General features: G+C 49.0%; 1 protein-coding gene across 9 annotated transcripts in view; it reads left to right on the plus strand.

Moving 5' to 3' along the window:
* Positions 1 to 24762, plus strand: part of tn (tripartite motif containing protein thin) — an 84429-nt gene extending 59667 nt beyond the window's left edge. For 4 of the 9 annotated variants that reach the window (XM_076521091.1, XM_076521094.1, XM_076521092.1 and 1 more), the window contains 6 exons: positions 3305 to 3525; positions 5927 to 6195; positions 6671 to 6980; positions 9116 to 9274; positions 9365 to 10697; positions 15367 to 15912. In XM_076521091.1, the coding sequence (XP_076377206.1) occupies positions 3305 to 3525; positions 5927 to 6195; positions 6671 to 6980; positions 9116 to 9274; positions 9365 to 10697; positions 15367 to 15897 (2823 nt within the window). In that variant the 3' untranslated portion in view covers positions 15898 to 15912. Of the gene's footprint in view, positions 1 to 3304; positions 3526 to 5926; positions 6196 to 6670; positions 6981 to 9115; positions 9275 to 9364; positions 10698 to 15366; positions 15913 to 19912; positions 20489 to 21984; positions 22147 to 22217; positions 22375 to 22621; positions 22904 to 23373 lie in introns of those variants that run through there. The other 5 variants (XM_076521097.1, XM_076521098.1, XM_076521095.1 and 2 more) reach the window with 3 other exon arrangements.
* Positions 24763 to 24801: the final 39 nt, after the last annotated feature.

The following is a 24801-nucleotide window of genomic DNA, read 5'->3' on the forward strand; positions in this document are numbered from 1 at the left end:
TGCAGAATAGGGGAAAATAGGGAGAACGTAACGTGTGCGGTTTTTAACTTTGAAGTTTATGTTAAGTTTGAGGTATTATTGATTTACCTGGTACAGTAACGTCTTCCTAATTAGATTGTGCACAAAAATGGACAATTTGGGAAGAGAAGATACGATTGTCCCAAATTGTCCATTTCTGTGGACAAAAAGAGCATCAATTAGGGAGACATTACTGTACCGTGTGCAGGTGTAGATTTTGACACGTTCATTTAAAATTTAATCGCGAAATTTATCTGCCACTTCAAGATTTTCAGAAATAAATCGATTTCAGCGACTTCTTCGGTGAACTGATTTAACAAGCCTCCGATTGTTTCTCTTCTTTTTTTAATCCGGAAATGACAGATAAATTAAGCGACCGGATTTGAAATCAGCCTGTCAAGATCTACGTGAAATGACATCTGACGGTGTCATAAAGAAAATCCTACAGCGCATAGTGCTCGACATAAATCTTCAATGATAAAAAATGTTCGCACCGCGTTCCCTCTGTTTCTTTATTATTCTGCAACAGTTCGGTCGAAAGTTCCACGATTTTGACCCAACTTCGCCACTTTGACCGACCGTGCGCCGCGAAGGATTGTTGCGCGCCGAATCTTCGCGATTGAAACGAACCGCCCCCGCGCCGGTATTGTTCTCCGGATCTCGGCTCCCGCGGAGAATTGTTATCGCGAGCAGCACTCGATAAACAGCCTACACTGTCGCTCAAAAGTAGACCCGTCGGGTTCTCCGATTTTCCGACGAAGGGAACCAGCGATCCGGTGCTCGCGCTGCCTGCCGCTAATTGTGCGCCGCTGAAATATGAATTGTGGCTCGTGTAGCTGCTGTTTAATTATTCGACAGACTCCGCAGCGCGTACTTCTGGATTATGAAACGCGTGTCGCCGCGCACGGCGGACGCGCGACTTTGATGCAGACGGTTTCCGCTATTTTAGGACGCCAAGGTCTGCCCGTCTTTTTTAGCTGAATCGCCGATTCGGGGATTCGTGGACGCACGAATTAGCGATACAGTGATTTCTCCCGGAAATGTTCGCAGTAGGAATCGAAACGCGCAGATCCGAGAATACTAAGTCGCGCTAAGACACGATTCTTCGAGCGATAGTCGATTGGCGTTGCCGTTTCGTTGCATCGACTTGGTAGGGAGCTTTCTAATTCGATGCATCGTCGAGTAGAATGGTTCGATAACGAAGAATTATTTGGATGCCAGTCGTGCATTCGATCATTAATCGATTTTCTAAATGTTGCGTATGGATCGCCTTAGGTCGAGCTACTTGTGAAACTTGTTTAGGTAATCGCGAGTTTAGATAGAATTTCAGATAATAGAGGTTCTAATGTAGTTTCGGTAGCTGTAGACGTGTGCTGATCTCCTCATCCGAGATTTAAATCATAGTACATTAGCAACGGATACATAGAAGACTTTGCATTATTATTTATTTATTCATTAACAGGTATGTTGCTCTTTATGTACATTAACGATAACAACTGGACCGCGGATTTTATGCAGTTGTACGACAGAAATGATCGAATAGAAAACAGTGAAAATATTTGAAGAATTAAAAAATAGCATTTCGTTGCTTTCAACGCGACAAAGTAATTAAAAAAGAAAAAGGATAGTGTCTACTAGGTAGATAGTAAGCATTTTTATTTTGCATAAAAGTCCGTCGTCTGAATAATAAAACAGCGATATCTAAGAGAACATTAAACTTGATCAAATCCATTCTGATAAGACGATGAAATCTCTGCTAATTGTGGAACATAATCTTTCGTTCGAATTTCCCACGATTCATTCGGACGCATCGCGAAGAGATTTGCCACAGATTTGCCTTGAATTAAGTTGTAGATCGGAGAAGATCGTTTAATTCTCCGAGCGATATTTCTTGAAAGAACTACGAGAAAGGTGGGAACCGGCGAGCATTCGCGATCGTGCGGACACTTTTGAGCGCCAGTGTACAGCTCGATGGCTCCTCGAGCTCCATAGTATCGTGTCCCGCGTGTCACGTTAGAAATAAAAGTTGAGCGACTAAATAACCGATCATGGATGAATGGAATAGCTCGTGAATTTCACACGGTCCGTATTTGTTTTTGACAGTGATCCGACCGCTCGTGAATATTTCCCACGGATTCCCTTATTACGGCGGCTCGCCACGACGGGGAGAGGGGCACGGCGGGAGATCTCCGAGTAACTCGGGTTAGAGATCGTCCTGGACGCGATCCATGAGCAAACGATAAATTTTTGATCGGTGAACCCGCGTGGCCGCACGGATATCCTGCCTCCCACGGTTGCTACACAGCCACATAAAAACCATGTGTATATATGTAGATGCATGACGGCCCGACGTATGGACACGTAAAGGGCGTAAATCTTCCGAGAGGACGACTCTCGAAATAATTTCGATATCTCCACGGGATATCGAGGACAGTGTAAGAGAAATAGAGAGAGAGAGAGAGCGAGAGATAGAGAGAGAAAGAGAGAACGCGAGAGAGCGAGAGAGAGAGTGAGATGCAATGTGTGCTTGATCTCTGGGCTCATAAATATGTAAATAATTGAAGAGACGAGTGGATGATTCGAAGTGTGTAGACACTACATGTGCTTTTGTACCGAAGTGCGATCCTGTTGTTATATAAACGAAAGAATACACGAATACAATTATTTCTCTCCTAACTGCTCGTATTTCCTTCTCGGAGTCATCCGCGAGAGACCAACCCCATTCTCCGTCCCGTACACGATCTTCGAATGGCGCGCATGAGACCGCAGTTCCGCTGCGAGAACGCCGAATAAACGTACTTGTTGCTTTCCGGCTACTTTATTCGACTCCGCTGGCTTTCGCGGCTGCCTCCCCGGCGAAGGCTAAATTCTCGCACGCCGCTTTTGCCTTCGAAACAGACGGCTTCGTCGAGCCCCGAATCCCTTCGGAAAACGATGAGAACGGATCGTGGGAGCGGCGAGAAAACGTCGTCGCTTCGTTTCATTTTCCGCGCGTTGTCCGCGGAAAGCGTAGCGTCGCGATCCCGCGAGAAGGAAAAGGATAAAACGAACGGAGTTTCTCATTATGGGCGATCAGGTTTTCGTACGCGCCGGCGAATAACGCGAGCTCCCGGACGCGGGAAGAGTTCGCAGCCGCATTTTCAAGCGCGTAATCGCCGGCCGAATAATTCACCGGGAGCGTGTCCCGCGGCCGAAAAACAAACGCACCGAGGGACGTTTAATCGGGAACATTTCCGCGGAGATCCGCCGCCGTCAGCAGTGCTAAATAATTCTGTTTATCGCGTAGGTACAGGTCAGAAAGGTACCGACCGCGATGGCGAGGCAGACCAGCGAGGACGACGAGATTTCCAGGATCAAAAAGCAGAACAAAACAGCGACCGCGCCCACCACCGAGACCGTCGAGGAACGATCGCCTGCGACGACACCTGCACTGGCCCATCCACCCCCGAGGGAACCGCCCACGGAAAGGGAACCGGAGGAACCTGCCCGAAGACCGATGACTGCCAGGTAACATTTCCTTCGACCCTTTCGTACTCCCAATCGCCAGGGTCCCTCTGTTTCTAATTGAACGCGTGACACCTGTTTCGGACAAGTTCTGAGAACCTTAGCTTGATCGCAGCTTTCACCAAGTACGGTCATTTCGCCCAGAAATGTTCGGAGATCGGAATTGAAACCGGCAGATATAAGAATACTAAGTCGCGATTCTTCGGGTTTCGCGACTCGTTTTTAGAGAAATTTGGGACAATCGGCAAAAAAATGCAGCGGCCAGCATGTCGGGGTACATTAATACGAATACATAGTGATTCTAGAATAAAAACTTCCTTAACCTTTTTATTTCTAATTTTTTGACACGATTCGAAGGCAATTAGGAGGCCACATGACACGATTCGACGGTCACGTTCACATAGCTTGCAGCTCCGCAGTTTTTCTTCTTGCGTCGACGTAGCAATAAATTACATAGTCGTAGGATTAGCACGGGGAAATTCACAGCAACCCGAAATTTGGCATTTCCGGGAGAAATTACATTTCTCCATTTTGACATTCTTCTTTTTAAACCACTGACGTTCCAAACTGTTAGAATTCCTCGGTTTCTAAGTAAAAATATGACAATTGTTTTAAATGAATTTTGACATCCTCAATTCGATTAGCTATTTGTCTATCGTATAAACAAAGTGGCCATTTTGTGATGGAACAATTTCTTTAATGACCCGCAACGCTGTGCACCTTTCAAGTGATGACTATATTTATTCAAGTGACTTATATCTATATTTATGAGATATTTTACAAGAGTGCAGTATTTAAAGAAAATATGACCAAAATCAAACGTAAACGGTATAATTGTACGTGCAACTTTACACACTTTCGAAAGAGATTGCATCAGCTAACCGGTTAATAGAGTGACGAGCGAATTGACCCAACGTCCAGATGGAATAAATCCAACATCGACCGGCTCTCTGGAATCGTCAGCAGCCGGGGCACGAACCGGTGATTGCACAAAGGTTTATAAATATACGTCATAAAATCAGCGGGACGAGGTACCCGTGATAAATTAGGTCCCGTAACTTGCCAGAGGAACGTGCAGTTCTGATCAGATTCAGCCGTGTGCCGGCGTTAACATCGAGTTCTCGCGGCCCTCGTACCATTCGCGTTTTCCAGTAGTAGTGGAGGGTACTAGTCAGACAGCCTGATTTATGCTCGTTCGGTGGAAACGGATCGTTCCGATCGCGCGGCCAAGTTCTGCGAGCCGGTATTCAATCCAAGCTCGTGATGTGCCATTACGTTTTAATTGCAGAATCGATACCGCCCCCATGGACACCCGAAAACTGCCCCCCCCCCCCGCGCGACCACTGTAAAACGTCTCGTGGCTCTCCCGCGGAATCCAAAAGCGTTTAAAGCGTTTTTTAGATTCCGTCGGTACACGATAGAACAAAGATTGCTCTTCCGAATGGCCGAGCGGAATGCTCGATTGGCGCGGTTTCCCCCTGGAAATGCAAATTTGTCTGTAACACTCGCTGAAATTTAAACGGGTCAACTTTTTGCGCCGCGGCCATCCTCCCCCCACTCGTTCCTTTCTCGATCCCGTCGAATCTCCCGCCGGGAATTTTTATGGGTTTTGTCGCGCTATGCGCGACGTTTTAACGGGATAGGATTCTAATAGTCGGAAGGGAAATAAAAGCAGCCGAATTTCGGCCGGCCGCTCTCGTTCGGCGTTACCTCTCGGCCCGAAAATTGCGGCAACAGATTCGACCAGATCAAATTGCAGAGACGCCTAAATACCTTCATCCCTTAGGGGTTGAAACGTTCTTCAATAGTAATAGTGATTAACGATGATAGGTGCGAGTATTATACGGTCGCTTTCGAATATTTCTCACTCGTGAAATGCGCTTATATTGATCCTCACGGAATATTGATCCTCAACAGACAAAATTCGCATCGAAGATCATTTTTCCGTAACACAGAGAAATCGCAGAACAAAGCACAAAAATATAAAGCATTTTCTCCTCTTTGTCAATCAATTTTTCTACAGTATTATAATAAAGCACTTCCTAAACCGATAGAAAATTACCAGAGAACTGTCTATCGAGAACCTTTCAATTCCCCTCAAAACAGAAAATAATTACCGTTTCCACCGAACCAAATTTTTCTGCGAAACACGTTCATGAGACAAAAGGGTTGTCCGCGCGCAATCAGGACGAATCTTGCGAAACGTATGTTACATCCGGAACGCGTGGGGCTGGAACAGGTGTCGCGCCGAGACAGAGGGATCCCAAGAGCGGATTGGTGACGCGCGACGGGGACCCGGCCGCGAATCGCAATGCCGTGGGTTCGCAAATTGCAGCGTGCGAATGCGCGGCGCCGGGTGTTGCCGGCTCGTGGAAGTCGTTAATTGAAATATCGTTGCTCGCAGGCGAACTTCGACGGATACCCACACTCCGGCGGCGAGGAGCGCTTCATCAGACTCGAGCACGGGCTCCGAGAGCTCCGGCGGATCAGGAATCCGCAGCACGGGTGCGCCATTCACCGCCGAGGAAATGAAGCAGAAATACTTGTCGAGGGCGCCGGCGTCGAACACGACGACCGCGGCCCCGCAAGGACAAGTCGGATCGACGCCCTCCAAGGATCCCGGGACCGCTTCGCCCGCGTCACGATCCTTCCAGAGCCGTTTTTTAGGCACAGGTGACCATGCAATCTGCTCCGCGCCTGCCTCGCGTTGCTCGTTTCTTTAACCGTTTGAGTCCCGAGCAGCGCGATCGCGCTTTTATTCTGATCTTGGACGAAAGTTAATGTAACATTTGCCGCAAGACATACATTGAATGAACAAGTCGCAAACGCATCTTTGCGATCCGAATAATCGTAGATTAAACCATCGCGACGGATCGCGTTGATTCAAAGTCTGCTCTGTCAAAATGCATCCAAATAGCGTGCAAGCTCAGAGCAAGTCGGAGAAGCCGCGGAAAGTTCGACGTCGGCCTTATTATTCGCGAATAAATCCGCGACACTTGGGCGAACCTCCGCCGACGAAACGGGTCGTGGAACTTCGGATTGGCCTAATTACACGTCCGGAGCGTTCCGATCGGGAAACGATTTGTGCAGCGGCGGCTGTGCGCTTTATCCGAGCGTGTACCGAGAGGTCCTTTTGGTGTCGCTTCAGGTAACCGTGCACCACCGCCGCCGCCCACGCAGACGCCACCGACGCGGGAGGAGACCACGAACAAAAAGAAGGAGGACGAGGAGGACGAGGACGAGGAGACGAGCAGCTCGTCGGAGGAGACGGAATCCGAGACCGAGGAGGAATCGGAGAACGACGCTCACCCGACGACCAACGCGTCCTCGACGACGACGACGACGGCACAGGACCGTCAGAGGAACGAGCAAGCCATGGCGCGGACGGACATCGGTCCGCTGCTCGCGAGGAGCGCCGAGGCGAGACGAGGCAGCAAGGAGGACTCGCCTTCGACCAGGCAAGTATCCCTTTTTTCGGTCTCTTTGATCAGCCGACTCGTCTTCGCGAGCGAAGGTGCGTTCTCACTATTCCCTGCTGCGACCAACGTCTGCGTTCATTGTCTCGCGAAGGGGTGTTTTATGCTTCGGCAGAAACAGGACTCGACGTTCGTTTTTATTTTATTTTATATTATTCGAACGAACCGAACGTTGACAGGCCTTTTAGAATGCAAAGAGTTCAACCGATGCTACGATAAATTTTGACTGTCCAGTTTCATTGGTTAAATGACTTTCATGTTGTTGGAATGCTGTATTAAATATGGTACATTTTTAATTATATATGGACTAGATATTCGAAAGTATATTGCTGAATTTTTGCAGAATTTGTGCACAATTTTTTACGTGGTCTGAATACGCAAAGTGGAAAGACCAGGCCTCCCTCTAAAGGCTAATCTAAGAGACAATAGTGAGAACTATCCTTGGTACAGTGAAGTTTCTGCTGCGAAAATCTCTCATTCGGAACCCAGCCCTGTTGAATATCTGCAAATATCTGATTTGTACGAATCTTTGCCTCGCGAGTAGACTGCGGATTTCGTGGAAAGTACGAATAGGCGAAACATGGAATAGCGAAAGGTTTTAAAAGAACTGAAAATGTCTACACATTAAATTAGAATTCATTGAAGTTATTCAAAATAGAAAGAGGATTGCACTTGACTCCTACGTGTTGCGTTCGATGCAGATGATTTTTATCGTGCATAATGATTCGCAGTCTACTGATGAGGCTTGTAAATTACAGTACTGTGAATGAGTACCACATCGAGTAACAATTTGAAATGAAAATTATGGGAAGTTAGCAGCCCTCGAAAATCTCTCGCCAGGTCCACAGAAGTGAGAGATTTTCGAAGCGAACCAGAAACCGCCCTTGCACTTCTCAGATGATGGGTGCGAGCACATGCTCGGGGCGCCCGTCGAATTTCCGACGGGTTCGGAGCCGACAACGTTCTCGCGTGTATCCCGTGGAGACTCTTCCCCCCTCTCTCTCTCTGTCTCTCTCTTACTCTCACTCTCTCTCTTATTCTATCTCTCTCTCTCTCTCTCTCTTAATAAATAACGAGCGTGATGCAACAAGCCGGAGGTAACGAAAATCAATACCGTGAACGAAACGGGCGACGAGAGGCATCGGTGGGCGAGCATCGCTCCAAGAGACGCTGTACTCGAGATATTTCTCTAAAAACCGAAATAGTTCCACGGTTGCTTAGGGTGAACCGGGAATCTCCTTCGAATGTCCGCGACGTCGTTGGCCGAGATAGGCAGGGCTCGAAGGCTGTCACAATATCGATTTCGGTCCTCGAAGAACGGAGAACTTTTCTCGCAAGTAACTGCTACGAAGAGCTGAAAACTTATCCGCTTCGATCATGGTTCCAATTTACACCGATGCGTCGGTTCGACGACCATTGTCTTCTGGGATCCAGGATAGAGATACCCATCGATTTTACCGTAATCGATAATCTTTGTCGCAGCAGCAGAGTATCGCGTGTACGCGCATTCTCAATCGTTCAAAATTTAATCTCTACAAATCAATTCCTACGCTGATCATCGTTATAATTTCTTAATTTAATTACAATTCGCAAGATTCGTTGAAGAAGTACTCTGCGCCGCATGAGATTGCTTTGCGATCTTAATCGAATCGAATAAGATACGAAATTTATCTAATTTTACGAAATTCTCGCGGTTTCTCGCGCGGTTGTGAAATCGCTGACAACGATCGCCGGCTTTGGATGGTCCACTTTGTCGCGCCGATACGCCAGCATCTCCGTGCGGACCAGCAAAACATATCTGGCACGATCTACTGCAAAATCGATCAGCTGTCACGATCGTCAGGGAACTGTTAGGCGTCTTCCTGAGACAATCGCGAAAGAGACGAGGTTCGTGGAATCGATCCGGTGGCAGAAGCCCGAAGCGTAATCAAAGCGGATAACAAATTTCCGTAGCTCGTAACTGGTTCGTGATAAAGTGTCTCCGTGAAGCAGCAAGGACCTGTCCAGGACAGTTATTCCGCGGGGCGCGTGATCGAAGTCGAGACAGTTAGGGGTGGTCCGGGGGCCGCGATCCAAGGTGATTGAACCAGAATATCGAGCGATCACTCGTGTCCCAGGTATTCGTCGCCGAGAGGGAGTCCCGCGCATTCGGTGAACACGAGCCCGACGACGACCACGGCTACGTCGACGTCTACGACGAGCGGAACGGGCGGCGGCGGCGGCGGTGGCGGCGGCGTCGCGACGCTGGCCACGACGCCGGCCGGCTACACCAGCAGGTTCGTAGCACACGTAGCGCACGGTCGTCAGACTGCTGATCATCAGGCCAGTTCTAATTCCAATAACCCCCACGACCGTAATCGTTTTAGGGCGTTTAGTGACGAACATCGCGACGAGGCTAGTATCGCGGCTACGAGCGCGGATCACGCGAACCGATCGGTCGCCCGGCGTCCGGAAACGTGCCTAATCGAACCTAACCGTCGCACGGACGATAGTACGGACACCGACGGAACCACCCAATCATCATCCTCCTCCTCCTACTTCATAGCGACTAGGTCCGACGGTCTCGAAGGTAGCGGTCACGTTAGTCGGGTCGCGGAAGGTCGTTCGGGGAACGACGTGAGCTCGTCGGTGAACGCCCGAGCCGATCCGAGAGGATCGCGGGCCCCGAGCAGGCTCGAGAGCTTGCTCGAGCAACCGGAGGAAAGGGGGTCCAGAGAGTCGAGCAGCTATTCGGCCAGCACGAACTCGGAGACCGAGTCGGACAGCGAGACGGGGACCGACGAGGAGACCGACGAGGAAGATGACCAGTCGAGGGACGAGAACAGCAACGTGAAGATCAAGAAGAAGGCGGAGGGTCCGCGGGACGAGGACGGCGACGTGAAAGGCTTCGCCAGGGAAGAGGACGATTCCGAGAGCGAGGAGTCGACGGACACGGAGACCGACGACGAGACCACCGTCCTGAGCGTGCGAGCCGGGCCCAGGTCCCAGGAGGACCGTCGCCAGGATCGTTACGACCAGGTGAAACGACGGAGCACCTCGATCGTCGGCGAGAAGAGCGTCGAGGAGCTGTTCGACGACAACGGCTGGGTCGTCACCGATCAGGATCTGCAGGCCGACGGGCCGCAGAAGATCTCCAGGAGCTTCGAGCCGATCGATCGGGAGCCCGATGACGTTGACGAGGACAAGGAGAAGAACGGGAGCTTGAGAATGGACTCGGAGGAGAAGGGGAACGGGGACGACGATACCAGCGAAGGTGCCAGGACGTTGAGTCTGTCGGGGTCGTCGGAGAGTTTGCCGAGGAGCAGGGTCTACAGGCAGAGCAGCCTGGGGAAAAACGGCTGGATGGTCTCCGACGAGTCCGACAGCGAAACTGACAAGGCCGGAAAGCAAGGGGCCGCGATGAAGACGGAAGACGGCCGAGTGAACGGTTCGGGGACGGACGGCAAGCCCGAGGACGGCTCGTGGAACATCGATAAGGACGGCTGGGTGATAGTGAACAAGATGAAGGACACGGCTGATGGCAAGGGGGTCGAGGACGAGACGAGGAGCACGATTCGTTCCCAAACGACCGACCTCGCAGTGAGAACTAGCATCGAGAACGGTGCACTAGTCGCGAACGCTACCCAATCCAAAGAGACCGACAGTCCGAACGAGCACGAGGACACGCCTGGTGTCGCTATCAGTATACCGATGCAAATGGTAACCACCGTTTTCTGTGTGTCCGTACTGTGTTACAGCGTTCTAATCAATCTGTTCCTGTAACCCACACACGCGCGCGCGCACGCACACGTACATACATACATACATACATGCACACGTACACACGTGTCCCAACCCCCAACGTTTCTCCGTCCCTTCGTTCGACGATGCTCATCGGCCGCGCGTTACCGTCCGGTGTGGTTCTTCTTTTTCCGCCATTCTCGCTCGCTCGCTCGCTCGCTAGGTTTTTCATTTCGGTTTTGTCCGCTCGATCGTCCGCGTTCGTCGCCGAAGACCACGCTCACGGAAACGATCCGTGAGGACGTCGATAACGAGATGCGCCAGTTTCTTCCTACCGAAGCTACTAAAGCTAGGTCCACATTTGTTCGAGAACGATTTTATGCTCGTCTTGGAAACGATGGTAGCTGTTCGATTTGTGGGACGTGGCAGCGTTAGGTAGATATTCTTTAATACGTCTGACTTAAACGTTAATGACACGTTTTCGTCGTATTTTATCGGTTTATCGGAGACGAAAGGGGTGATTCGATTTGGACATCGTTACCTTGATGACGAGGGAACTTTCATCGGTTTTGCAACGAAAGCAGCTATTCGAATCGGACATTATTGTCCTTTGATATGATCGAACTTCGCTTCGATACGTTTCTGCCATAAGATTTTTGCCTTGAAACTCGGCCAAACTTGGCATTCTTGTAAAAAAGGAAAAAGGGATTCAACTGTGAACATGGTGCTCGCTCGAAATGAAAAATAAAATTGCATCCTGCAAATTTATTCAAATTTGACATTCGTATAAAGAAGACTTGCATCTGTGACTATAGTGTTCGCTCTTAAACGAATGACTAAACTTATGACTAGACCATAGACTTTACGCGTTCATGGCAAAAATGAGTGGATACAATTTAAAACAGTGGAAAGATTGCAACAAGCTACGAATTTGCAAACAAGCGTCGATTTGAACTTATTTAAATAATTAACGAAAGAAAAATAATTCCACTTGTCTCCTATCTCGCAATTGATGCGGCCAATTTTTCTTTCGCATAAAAATCCACGTTATAGTTGCATCCATAGCGATTATTTCATAGAAATATCGAGCACAGCGATTATTTCATTAATTTCATAGAGACCGATGAAAGTTCATTGCCCTCTGGAAACCCTAATAAACTAAAAACGAATCCAGAATCGAATTCGAGCATCTCGACGAGGCTGCAATGCTAAATAAACGCAGCGGCCGCAGTATCGAACCAAGGAGACATAGTTCGAAGCGAGATCACTCGTTCAGACAACGCGTCGATGTGGACACGGCTTTAGTCCCCGTTATTTTTATCCCGGCCTCCTCTCCTCTCCTCTATTTTTCCCGAACGCGTTTCGTTGGTCGTGTGTTGTTTCTCGAGAGTCGATCGGCGCCGAGAAAGAATGACGGTGGCTCGCGGAACGTTTGTTTTACAGCGACGGGCCGTGAAAACACGTCGGCCAGCGGCCGATATAGGTGCCGGCGGAATTCCTTCGGCCGCGCGCGCGATCGCCGGAGAAAAGCCACCCTCTCTCGTCGAGCCGCGCACGGTCTACGCCGTCGTTCACCCCGAAAAAAAAAACTGCTGCCCTCGGTGTCCTCCGACCTTCCGCGCTCAGCTGTCGTCGCGCCGCGATCGATAGAGAGAACAGAACCGTCGCGTCGTCGGTGCCGCGATTCATCGCGGCGATCGTCAACCCTTTCAGGACGGGGCTCATTCTCGCGTGGACCCGGTAGAACGCGAGTTTCTTGGCACTGTATTTTTTTGCTTTTGTATGGTGCACTTTGGAATAATCAGTAACACTCTGTAGAAGTAGTTGTGCAAGTAACGTTGGGTACATCGCTCATTCTCATCCAACAACATCATTCATTCGCAATACCGTAGCGAGACCCTCGCCCCCCCCCCCGGCCCTCGAGTTCTCACGATACTCGTCGAGAAGAGACGGTCCTGCAATTATGGTTGTCCGGGTGATCTTTTCGAGGCTTTTCATGCAACGACGATCGAAGCTGCATGGTCGAGACGAACGCATTTAGATATTTTTCTTTTCTTTTTTTTATGTGACGCAGCAATTCAATTCTTGATCGGATTGAGATTTCGGCGTCGTGTTGATTTTAGCGGACGAATCATGTTCGGGGAAACGAGGGTCGGACGAGGGTCCTTGTAGTATCTAGCAGGGTTGGGCGAAAAGTAATCCGATTAATGAAAATTACGAAAATTACAAGCACGGTGAAATCGTGTTCGCGATTAATGATTATCGTAATAATGGTTACTTTTTCTTATCGTTATTAACTGGACAAATTAGCGTTGTGGTAGTTAATAATAACTCCGAACAGTTTTTATAAAATCTGTGTGTAATTCCATGACTCGATCCTTTTTTATTTGGGCTCCTCGTCCGGATCCAATAGCAAGAGACAAGAAAAGATAAATTAATCGTTCGTCCACGATTACAGATTACTGATTAATGGTTAACGATTAATTAATACTGAACATATGATCAAAACAATCGGTTCTTAATTTTACGATACTACAAACTTTAGAGACTTCTTTCGAGGAAATGATTGAGTAAGTTCTATAATTATAAAACTTCGCAAAATCTAAATGATTTCGATCTTTTTGTTTAATCTAAATGATTTCACCATTACTAGCCTGTAGGTTCAGCGTTAACGATTAATAGCAACGATCAATCGATCGTCGATTAAAAATTGCTTCTCGTAATCAATCGCAAAAGTGTTCACAAAATAATCGATTACCGCCCAACCCTGGTATCCGGTGAACGTTCTTCCTCGCCGAGCGTCCGTCAGAGAACTAGATAATCCTTTTTTCAAAGAGAACGAGCCGACCAGTGACGACCTTGTCCGTGTGGTATCGGCACACATCGAGGTGTGGATCCTGATTAAAGCGACACTTTAGTCACTGGGAGTGGTCGAGTGCCCGTCCTGAATCGGTTCGTGGAGTAAATAACAATAGGAAAACGGAACGGAGTGCCGAGAACGCAGACTCGCGTTGCCACTTAGTAATGTTGTTGTATGTTGGTGGAACTTGCATTTTTCTACATTGTGATACTTTTACGTACGATCGTAACTATTTGTTGTTCCTATCGTTGACTCCCGCGACACGTGTCCCCCGCCATTTTGCTCAAATCACACGATACCAGTACAACCATCGCACACACACACACATACAGAGAGACACACACGTACACGGTAGCTTCGTAGACACGATCGAAAACAAATCGCTCGCACGCTCGCTCGCGCGTCGGCCAGCACACAGGCGAGCGTGTCGAGAGGAACAACCGTCCTCCCAAAAGCAGCTTAAATCCACGGTGAAGCGGGGCTGCTTCAGAGTCGTTCCCATTGATCGAATCGCGGGGCCGGTTTTGTCGCGCGTTGAAGCCGCGTCTACGGCGAGGACACGCCTAAGCTCGGAACACGCTTGTCGCCGGTGCATCGTCTCCCGCGGACGCTTCTCTCCGCTCATGAATCCGTAGTTTCCGGCCGAATAAATCTCGAAAGTTCTGCACGAATTTGATGGAGGCGCGGGGATAAAGTTTGCCAATGCATATCGCGCGCAGCGGCCGAGTCGCGAAGCGCGTCGAGGCAAGCGTGTTCCGAACGGTGTTCCCCGATCGGCGGTTCGAGGAAGGAAACGAGACCGCGACGAGCAGCCGAGCTGATTTCGATTTTGTCCGGGCAAGACTCTCTTCTCGTTTTCGCTTCCTCGAAACGGAGAGACCCGTGGACGCGGCTGAAACGCGAGCTCAACCGGCCCCCGTCGCCGCATCGCCACGATTCATATCATTAAGTTTTTGTACTCGTTTTTTCCTAGTGAATAGGCTTGCGTCAGTTTGTTGGTGTGGTAAATAAACTGCATTTCTTTGTGATAACTCGTATTATTTATTTCCCTCTCAACTTGTCCTCAGTTTACACCGAGCACGATCGCGCGGAAAAACCGAGAAACAGGGGAGGAATAACAACGCGCGAGACCCGCCGAGGGATGCTCGGCGCGCGGCTCCCCCGCCTCTCGTTTATTTTGTTGTCTCTCCCTCGCAGACCACCACCACCACCACCACCACAAACCCCCAGCCCCCCCCTCTTGGAAGTGCTCATTGTATGTTTCGTTTAAATGTCCTCGCTGATGCAACAAAAAACTGGAACCGTACTTTTTGTTTCTCGATTTTTGTTCTCGTCTCGATTACTTTGTACACGTTCATTGTTCCCAGTTGTTGTCACGAATCTGTTTTTTGTCACGTTGACCCGAGCCTCGCCTCGCCTCGCCTCGCCTCGCGCCGGCTACGGCCGAGTATGCTAGCACTCGCGCGCTATCACGCACGCATACTCGGCCGAGCGGTGCCGAGGGAGCGCGCGGGCGCAAACACGAGACACACATACACACACCAAACAGGACGAACGAAGAATGCATCTTTATTTATTGCACTAACAGATTGAACACGTCAGTATCGATCACGCGTGAACCGTCTACCCCTTCGTTGCTCGTTCCACGCGAAACCGCCCCCTCCCCCGACGTCGCCAAACGCACCCACGGCGTCCCCTCGCTCTAAGACCCGGCCGCACCCCGCGTCGCACTTCGTGTCGCACCACCTCAAGACGCATCTCACGCACGCTCACGCCACGAATTTACAGCGCACTCGGCGAGCGAATAATGTAGGCCCGAGGAGGGAAGGTAAAAAAATTCTCGGTCGTAGGACGTCGCTCGCCTGTCACCCGCCATCAAGGTATCACACACGCTCGCTGCGAGGTTCGCTCCGCCGCCAAGGTTCGCTCTGTGTCGCGAATAACAATCTAATTAGCTCGAGGCGACGGGACACCTCGCTGTTCGACTTCTCTCACATGCTTCTTTCATTTGTCTTCTTCGCGTTCTGGCTTGCACATCACCGCTTGCGGCTCGATCATTCCCGCCGGTCATTGTCTCGTTGTCCATCTCATTCTCTGCGCTTTTCTCGGCGGCCCCATTGTCACAGCTTCCGCCAGGAATCAGTAGATTTAGAGAATTGTTTAACGATGCTTCGAGGGAGGATTTATTTCAGCGAAACTGCGAGTGGCGCGAAGCAAGGCGAAGCTGACTGTTCGATCGCGTCGAATGCCACGCGATTGATACGATCTGTAATATCTGTGCGTGTCTATATATATCTGTGGATCTCTTGTTACGTGTAACTTATCATTAGACCGCGGATTTTATGCATTTATGACAGAACGGATCAAATATGGAACGGTGGAGACAGTGAAAGAGTTTCGAAACGTTATTGTATTACTTGTTACGATTAATTGTTCGAAAACGGAATATATGCTTGTTTAGTTGCTGCAGCCGGCAATTAATGGAGACAATTTCTTGCACAAAGACGACGCGCGCGCGGTCTGTTTATTATTATGTAAGCAGGTGCGACGGATTTATCTCGGCGAGCGTCTTCGCGCCATTTCGACGGTGACCCCCATGGCATTCGACGCGTTGACACCGAACTCTGAAACGGTGCACGGGCTTCGTAAGCGTCGCGAGCACGTCTCTTTTGCCACGTTTATTCGACGGACCTCGCAGACGTTTTACCGGCTTCGTCGGCGTCATTGACCCGTTTCGTCGTCACACGCAGTTCGGAACCCGAGGCGAACCGGGTCACAAAGGGTTAAGGTTCGCCGGGCAATAATCGAAACCGACGGATGCAGCAAAGCAGATTATTTTATTTTTTATTTTTTTTTAGACGGTCGGTTGCACAAATGTGGAAGAGCGGAGCGCCGGTTAATCGGCGAGGGAAGTGCGCAGAGATTATTTTGGTTGAGCGAGCGATGCGGAACGGAAACGATCGGTCAAAGTTTTGTTTCAGAGAGGGACAATTTACATGCGGCAACGTAACAGCATAATTACCGATTGCGAGCGGGCCGGTGCACACACGTTCGTGTCGGGGCGTTTCACAGGGCGAAACGGGGACGCGTGTGCTCGCCCTTCGCGAACGACAGAGCACTTTTCGAGGACGCGAGCGAGCGAGCGAGCTTGCGAGCGTACCTCGGAGAAGGAAGGCGAGCGATTCCGCTTTCACAATCGTCGCGAAACACGAACGTCGAACGGGTCCGGGGAGACCGGCCGCCGCGGCACAGGGAAAATATTACAGACGGAACTAATGCGACCGCATTGTGCATCATACGGGAAGCCCCGAGGCGCGCGCGGTGAAAGCTTTAAATATAGCTCGTTTGTTACTTTAAATATCTGCTGCAGCGCGGATAGTCAGCCGAGCTATATCGGTCTGTGGTCCACTTGACTGGAAACGCGGATGTTATTCCGATACGTTTCATCGTTGAAAAGATCAATTAAACTACGCGGCCGTCAAAAACGAACCGCGCGACCGCGGCGCTTTCTTTTTCTTTTTCTTTTTTGTCTCTCTCTCTCTGTCTCTTTTTCACTCTCCGCGTCGTCCTTTCGTTTTTCAGCCTCTTCGCTTTTTGCTTCCTTTCGTCGGGCCAGGAATCGCCCGTGAATTTTCTTTTCGTCGCTTTTTTTCGATGTCGCGCGATCTACGCGAGCCCGAAAGGCAAAATCGTTCGAGGAGGAAAAATCCACGAGGGAAATATAGGCTCGGCGTCGCCGGTAGTTTTACGACCGCGACGATCGCGCAGTATTTTTTACCGCGGATATTCACCATCCGCGAGCTTGTTGCACCGCGGGAGATGCTCGGCTCTTTTATGCTTTTCCGTTATTCCATCAGTCGATGATTTGCGGCGAAATTCTGATCGGAGATTTTTGGCTGACGCTTTGAGATCTTGTTTCTGGGTCGTTTTTAGTGATAGATTAGATTTCATGAAATGTTACTGGGACAGTTTTACGCCGAACCTGCATTTTAATTGTCGGATGTGGAATTTACAGGCAATTCTTCGTTTCTGCAATGATTCTGCTCGGTCGAAAATAGCGCGATAGTGTTTCGAAATTCTTGAACATGTTCAGAACTTCGAAAATATTTTCACCGATTTATATTTGATCTGTCTATTTGTTTAGAGCATCATTTTTATTAGAACGTACGCTTGGATCGACAAATTTTCAATCGTTATCCGATCGTTCTTCAAAAAAGTTTTACAAAGTCTAAGGAAATTATGATTATAATTTATGATTTCTGTATATAATTTCTTTACAATTTATAATTTTATGACTTAACCGTCTTCGAGACAAAAAGCACGCAGCCGATCATTTTAATGACAGGTTCAGTGCTAAAGGTTTTCTGTGTAAAAGCGCCGCAAATCGAGCGTAAAAAGCGACGAAGAATTTAGCAATGACCGCGACCGAGACGATCGTCGAAGCGTCAAAGGGTTAAGGAGACGGCATTAATCACCTTTGGAAGGCAGTTTCGACGAGACAAGTGGAAAAACCGCGACCGAATAGCTACGACGCGGAATGCTTCGGGATCAACACGCGGAGCATTCCGCGGCGATGAAGCGTGGGCTCGATAAAGCTCGCGCCATTCGATTAAAAACGTGTTCGAAATTCCCTCGATTGCGTTTGATTGCATCAAAGGCGAGCAGAGATCGCGCTCGTTGCACCGGGAATTAGAGTTCGCAAGCTTTCGGCGCGATAAACGAAAGAAGATTCTGATCGGGATCGAAAGGAAGACGGACGGTAGACTCACCCTTGCTGGACCGACATCGGCACCCACGTGATGAACGATCACATGGCGCTGCGGCTCGATACAGGACGCGGCACACTCGACCGGAAATCCACGGGACACTGTGGCCGCGCGTCGCATTCATGGGAATCGCAATTATCGGGAACAGGACGTGCTCGCGTTAATGAATGAAACGCGGGCGCGATCGTCGCGGGTCCGTTCGTCGCGGAACGAAAGCGGCAGCTCTCGTGGCCCGGGTTTTGCCGCGACACGATTCATGCTGCCGGCAGTTGCGTCATCCGCTAAACTGTTTCGCTCTTGTGTTACTAAATCGTGTACATATCGCGGCGATGACACAACCCGAAAACCGGCCTCTAAAAGCGTCGCCGTTAAAACGGTCAATTGGAACGGCGGCGGAATATGCCTTCGGTTCCTGCTGCTGCGGAACCGCAAATATATTTTTTCGAAATTCCCGGCGGCGAGAATGGTTTCGACGTTGTGTCGCCGGCGAATGGATAGTCCAATTTCATCATGCGAAATTGAAGTTTGAGCATCGGCTAGTAACCCAAATGAACCCTCGACTGGTCTGGCGCGGCGCTGCGCGATTGCCTCTGCAGGAATTTAATTGCTTCACTTTTTTTTTTGTTCACTGAAAACATAATCAAGATCGTGTATCGAACATCGAGAAGACGGATGGCTTTGATAATTACACCGACGACGATGTGTAACTCAAACCGTTCTTCAACTTCCTTCACCCCTCGAACTGTAACGAGGTGTCGGATGAAGTTACGAATGCTGTTTATTTCTTCGAAATTGAAACAAGATTCGATTAACCTGTTATCGGAGTCTAGAAATGGAAGCACATGGATGGAAAGGAGCGAAAATTGTCTCGTTCCATTAGGGAAGTTATTGAGGACGAAGTTAACCCTTTGCTCTCGAAGCTACTCCATAATCAAGACATTTCTTCTGATCTATAAAATTTCAATTTTATACGATTTATTGCACTTCGTGCACGTGATATTGAGCTTATCAGCATTATCGAGCTTACGAGCTTGTCACCTTGCATTTCTAACGACATTTTAGATATAATTGAACTTATATCGGTTTCCTTGCGGATCACAAGTGTACTTTAAATGTAACAGAATTTAGTTCGCTTTCAATGATGCCGGACAGTCGGCATTCGACTGCGAAGGGTTAATAGAAGACTAAATCATTTGACTGGATCACTTGACTAGATCATTTAACTAAATCATCGATTGCGAAACGAATGACTCCTGGATGTGTTACGACCTAAAGAGAGCGCACAGCGAGCCGATCAGTCGAGGCGATCATCCTCTACGATAAAGACGCAAGCTTCAGCCGGGCTAACGCGAGTAACCAAGAGAGTTTCGCCGCGGCTATGCCGCAGATCGATCGCTTCCTACTAGAACGCTGCAAAGAAGCATCCTTAAACGATCGTTAATCACCGAGTACGAGTTCCCCTGTCCCCTCCTTTGCTCTCTGATCTGATCTCCTCGTAACCCACGGATGGCTTGCCGATTAACAAAGGGACATCTGAACGAGCCAACCTTCTGTCCGCACTGTTCCAGGTTCCTGAACAAGAGCAGGAGCCAGGCAGCGATGATGGCGCGGGAACGGGAGCGGGAACGGGAACGGGAACGCGAGCGGGAACGGGAGCGGGAACGGGAACGGGAACGGGACCGGGACCGGGAACGGGAAAGGGAACGAGAACGCGAAAGAGAAAGAGAACGCGAGAGAGAACGAGAACGCGAACGAGACGCGGACACCGAGGTCGAGTCGCCTCTGTCGGCGAGGTCGCGGTACGCCGCGTTGAAGGAAAGAAGGCAACGGCTGGCGAGGTCACGAAGCTCGCACAACTTCGGCGGCGATGACCTCGACCTCGACGAGGAGCCACCCTCTCCGACGACCCAGTCGCCGAACGCCTATCTGGCGGCCAAGTACGGAGCCGGCTCTGAACTGGCCAGGAGCCGGAGCACCCACGCCCTCAAGTCCAGAGAGCCGAGCCCGGAACGCGACCGGTCCGGCACCGAGAAGGACGGAGCAGCCCTCAGCTCGTGGGCCAGGTACCTCAAGAATAAGTACGGCAATCGCACCATCAAGGACAAGGAGCCTTCGTCTTCTACCTCGGCGATACCATCATCCAGGTAACCGCAGCCTCCGTTTCGTTCAATACGTTCTCGAGCGAATCAAATCGTTTCTCTCGCATTGACTATAGGTTTGGGAACGAAAACGGCCAACTTGGGAGGAGGTGAGGCGATTATTCGAGTCTGTTAGATTGTGTGAGGACTCTTCGCGGCCCTCTGACACCTAGGAAAACTGCATATATTCAAAGCGATAGTTCCGATGAAGTTTGAGATTTGTTCTCGTGATGCTATTTCTATGAAATTTAGCTTAAATGAAAGCTGGAAGTGTCTACTTTGAGATAGAGTAGATTAGATTTCAATAGAATGACGAGGTCATTTTGGACAAATCAAAGAAGTCGACCTTTGACATCGTAGGGTTTACAAGACTTAAGAGGAAAAGTTCTGATAGATTTCGAAACACGTTTCCTTAGAGCTATTTCTATGCAACTTAGCTTAAATGAAAGCTGAAAGTGTCTACTTTAACGCAGATTTGATTAGATTTCAATAGAATGACGAGGTCATTTTGGACAATTCAAAGAAGTCGACCTTTGACATCGTAGGGTTTACAAGACTTAAGAGGAAAAGTTCTGATAGATTTCGAAACACGTTTCCTTAGAGCTATTTCTATGCAACTTAGCTTAAATGAAAGCTGGAAGTGTCTACTTTGAGATAGAGTAGATTAGATTTCAATAGAATGACGAGGTCATTTTGGACAAATCAAAGAAGTCGACCTTTGACATCGTAGGGTTTACAAGACTTAAGAGGAAAAGTTCTGATAGATTTCGAAACACGTTTCCTTAGAGCTATTTCTATGCAACTTAGCTTAAATGAAAGCTGAAAGTGTCTACTTTAACGCAGATTTGATTAGATTTCAATAGAATGACGAGGTCATTTTGGACAATTCAAAGAAGTCGACCTTTGACATCGTAGGGTTTACAAGACTTAAGAGGAAAAGTTCTGATAGATTTCGAAACACGTTTCCTTAGAGCTATTTCTATGCAACTTAGCTTAAATGAAAGCTGAAAGTGTCTACTTTAACACAGATTAGATTAGATTTCAATAGAATGACGAGGTCATTTTGAACAATTCAAAGAAGTCGATCTTTGACATCATAGGGTTTACAAGACTTAAGAGGAAAAGTTCAGATAGATTTCGAAACACGTTTCCGTAGAGCTATTTTTATGCAATTTAGCTTAAATGAAAGCTGGAAGTGTCTACTTTGAGATAGCGTAGATTAGATTTCAATAGAATGACGAGGTCATTTTGGACAATTCAAAGAAATCGACCTTTGACATCGTAGGGTTTACAAGACTTAAGAGGAAAAGTTCAGATAGTTTTTCAAACACGTTCCCGTAGAGCTATTTTTATGCAACTTAGCTTAAATTAAAGCTGAAAGTGTCTACTTTGAGATAGATTATAGTCTTCGACTACATTGTGGGGTAGCCATTACTGCACCATCTAAACCGAAGGGGGGAATAAACCCTATAGGACTGACTTAAAGACGAATCTTCTTGCAGTACCAGCGCAGCCTCGAGAAGGTTGTCTCTCGGGCTACCTCTGAGGCACGCTGGCCAAACATCCTTCGAATCCTCCGATGACGACCAAAAAAACCCGTCAGGCTCCCCCACGTCCCCTACAGCAGCTCCCGTTATACCCGCGGCAGCAGGTTCCTCCACTAGGTGAGTACATAATTCGCGCAGAGTAAACTCGTCGAGAACACTGTAGGACTCGCGTTGAATGTTTCTCACAGCAATGGCCGGAGGAGTCACTACCTGCTGAAGCGGCGGCAGCTGTTCAAATTCGGGATGCGGGGGAGCGAAGCCGGATGCTTTACCTGGCCGAGAGGCCTCGCAGTTGGCCCGGACAACTCCATCGTGGTGGCCGACAGCTCCAACCATCGTGTTCAAGTAATCGCTTTTATACCAAACAGACGTTCGAATTCTAGCAGACCGGTAGCAAATGAACTTCAATAAATCCCGAACTAACTAGAACCATTTCGGGCGGAGAGTTTAAATGGATTTTCCCGATGCGGTTGAAGTTTTAGTAATTCACGGAGCTTCGTAATTGCTAGCGCCGAGAACACAGATTGCTATCGATGTGCTAAAAAGGCTGAAGAGCCGTGGGATGTTACCGGTGTAACCGTGGCAATTACAGGTATTTGACTGCAATGGGAACTTCATGAAGGAGTTCGGAACTTACGGAAGCGGCGAGGGCGAATTCGACTGCCTCGCCGGTGTGGCCGTGAACAGGATCGGGCAGTACATCATCGCGGATCGTTACAATCACAGAATACAGGTGCTCGATCCCTCCGGCCGATTTCTGAGGGCCTTTGGCTCGCAAGGAACCGCGGACGGCCGGTTCAACTATCCTTGGGGCATCACCACTGACGCTCTTGGATTCATCTATGTCTGCGATAAAGAGAACCATCGCGTACAGGTACACGAAACTGTGCATCGCCTTCTCGGCAAATCTACTAGGACCTAGAAAAAGATCCTATTTACTTCTACTTTTTCATTCCTCCAATGACGGAGCTTTCAAGTTATTTCTTAAATCCTTTACCCCTGCGATGGTACCCTGGGATATTCAGCTTCGGTAGCACCTCTAGCTCGGATTTTTCACAAATACGTAGTTTCCTTTAACTTCTTTCGAACGTACGAACTTTCAGAAAGTCTCCAAATCGATGCTTAGCAACCTAAAGAAACAGCGTGCTATTTAAGGGCTGAGGCTAGAGTCAGGGCTGGCAAGGGTTCCTTTGATCATCAAAATGGCCTTTCCAAGGATTCGAATGATATCTAGGCAGCCCAAAGAAATAGAATACCACTTGGGGTTTACTCGGAACAAGGGTTGACAAAGTTACAGTGTACCAAGCGGAACGATCGTGCTAAAGATTAGGGGTTGTGTCGCAGGTCTTTCAATCGGACGGCACGTTCGTGGGTAAATTCGGTTCCTGCGGAAGCGGACGTGGCCAATTGGAACATCCCCACTACATCGCGGTGAGCAACACGAACCGCGTGATCGTGAGCGACGGTAACAACCACCGGGTGCAGATCTTCGACGTTAACGGCCGCGTGCTGACCTCCTTCGGATCCGAGGGCTCCGACGAGGGTCAGTTCAAGTTCCCAAGGGGCGTCGCTGTCGACGACCAGGGCTACATCGTCGTCGCCGACTCCGGCAACAACAGGATACAGATATTCAGCCCAGAGGGCGCGTTCCTCAAGTCCTTCGGCGGCTGGGGTAGCGGTGACGGCGAATTCAAGGGCCTAGAGGGTGTCGCTGTCACGTCGACCGGTAACATCGTCGTCTGCGACCGCGAGAACCACCGCGTCCAAGTGTTCTAATTTACTTTCTGTTTCTCTCCTCCTATTTCTCCCCTCTCTCTCTCTCTCTTTCTCTCCCTCTCTCTCTCTCTCTCTCTCTCTCTCTCTCACTCTCTGCTCCCCTGTTGCCCTCACTTTCCCTCTCTTCATTCACTCTCTCCCTTTCAAATCCTCGACCAGGGACATCGAGCGTTTTCAAGGGGGGCTTTTTCGAAATATCGATACGCAACACTATGGGGGTTCTAACTTCTCGACACCGTGTCCGGTAGAACAAGCAACGCTATGGTCCGTACATTGATCAGAGGGATCTCCGAGCCGACGAACGTTGCGTGGCATAGAAAAATTTGTAAACGTATAGCACACAGTTCGACGATATGGGGTTCACGTTAAAGGGGGGTGAGATTTCTTCTTCGCGTTAACTTGCTTGCTTTCGTTAGGTCTTAACATAGTTGTTTGTGTTCAGCTAATACACTCGCGGGGAAGCCCTTTGGTACAGACCATCGAAGCTTTTCTTTCTTTCTTTCTTTCTTTCTTATTATTTCCGTTCTATGCGACTACTTCGTCCTCATTTCGGTGGGTGGGGTGAACGAAAAAAACAAACGGAAAGACTATTTCCGGTCCACGGACCCGCTAACGGGATTCCGCTCGATTGTCTATTCCACTTGCCTCGCGGCCTATCTAAATGCTAATACCCATCGAACAGAGTTATTCGACGCGAATCGATCATGAAAACTTCGGTACCGAACGAAAAAACAAAAGGATCCACACGGCTATCTTGTATTCCCCTGCCCGTCTTGCCCCCTCTCTGCTGTCTTCTTCTTCTTCTTCTTCTTCTCACCTTTGTTCTGTTCGCCAGCCTTCTACGCACATGATATCCGCGTAATTTAATTTAATTTATACTCAAAGTGACAACAAAATACAGTTTGTACCGTTTGTATGCTTTAAATAAATTGTTGCGGAAGTATTAAAAAAACGAGACTTCGTGGTTTCTCTATCTGCGACGGATGACGATGATCG

This window comes from Megalopta genalis, chromosome 4 (assembly GCF_051020955.1).
Source record: "Megalopta genalis isolate 19385.01 chromosome 4, iyMegGena1_principal, whole genome shotgun sequence".
NCBI lineage: Eukaryota > Metazoa > Arthropoda > Insecta > Hymenoptera > Halictidae > Megalopta > Megalopta genalis.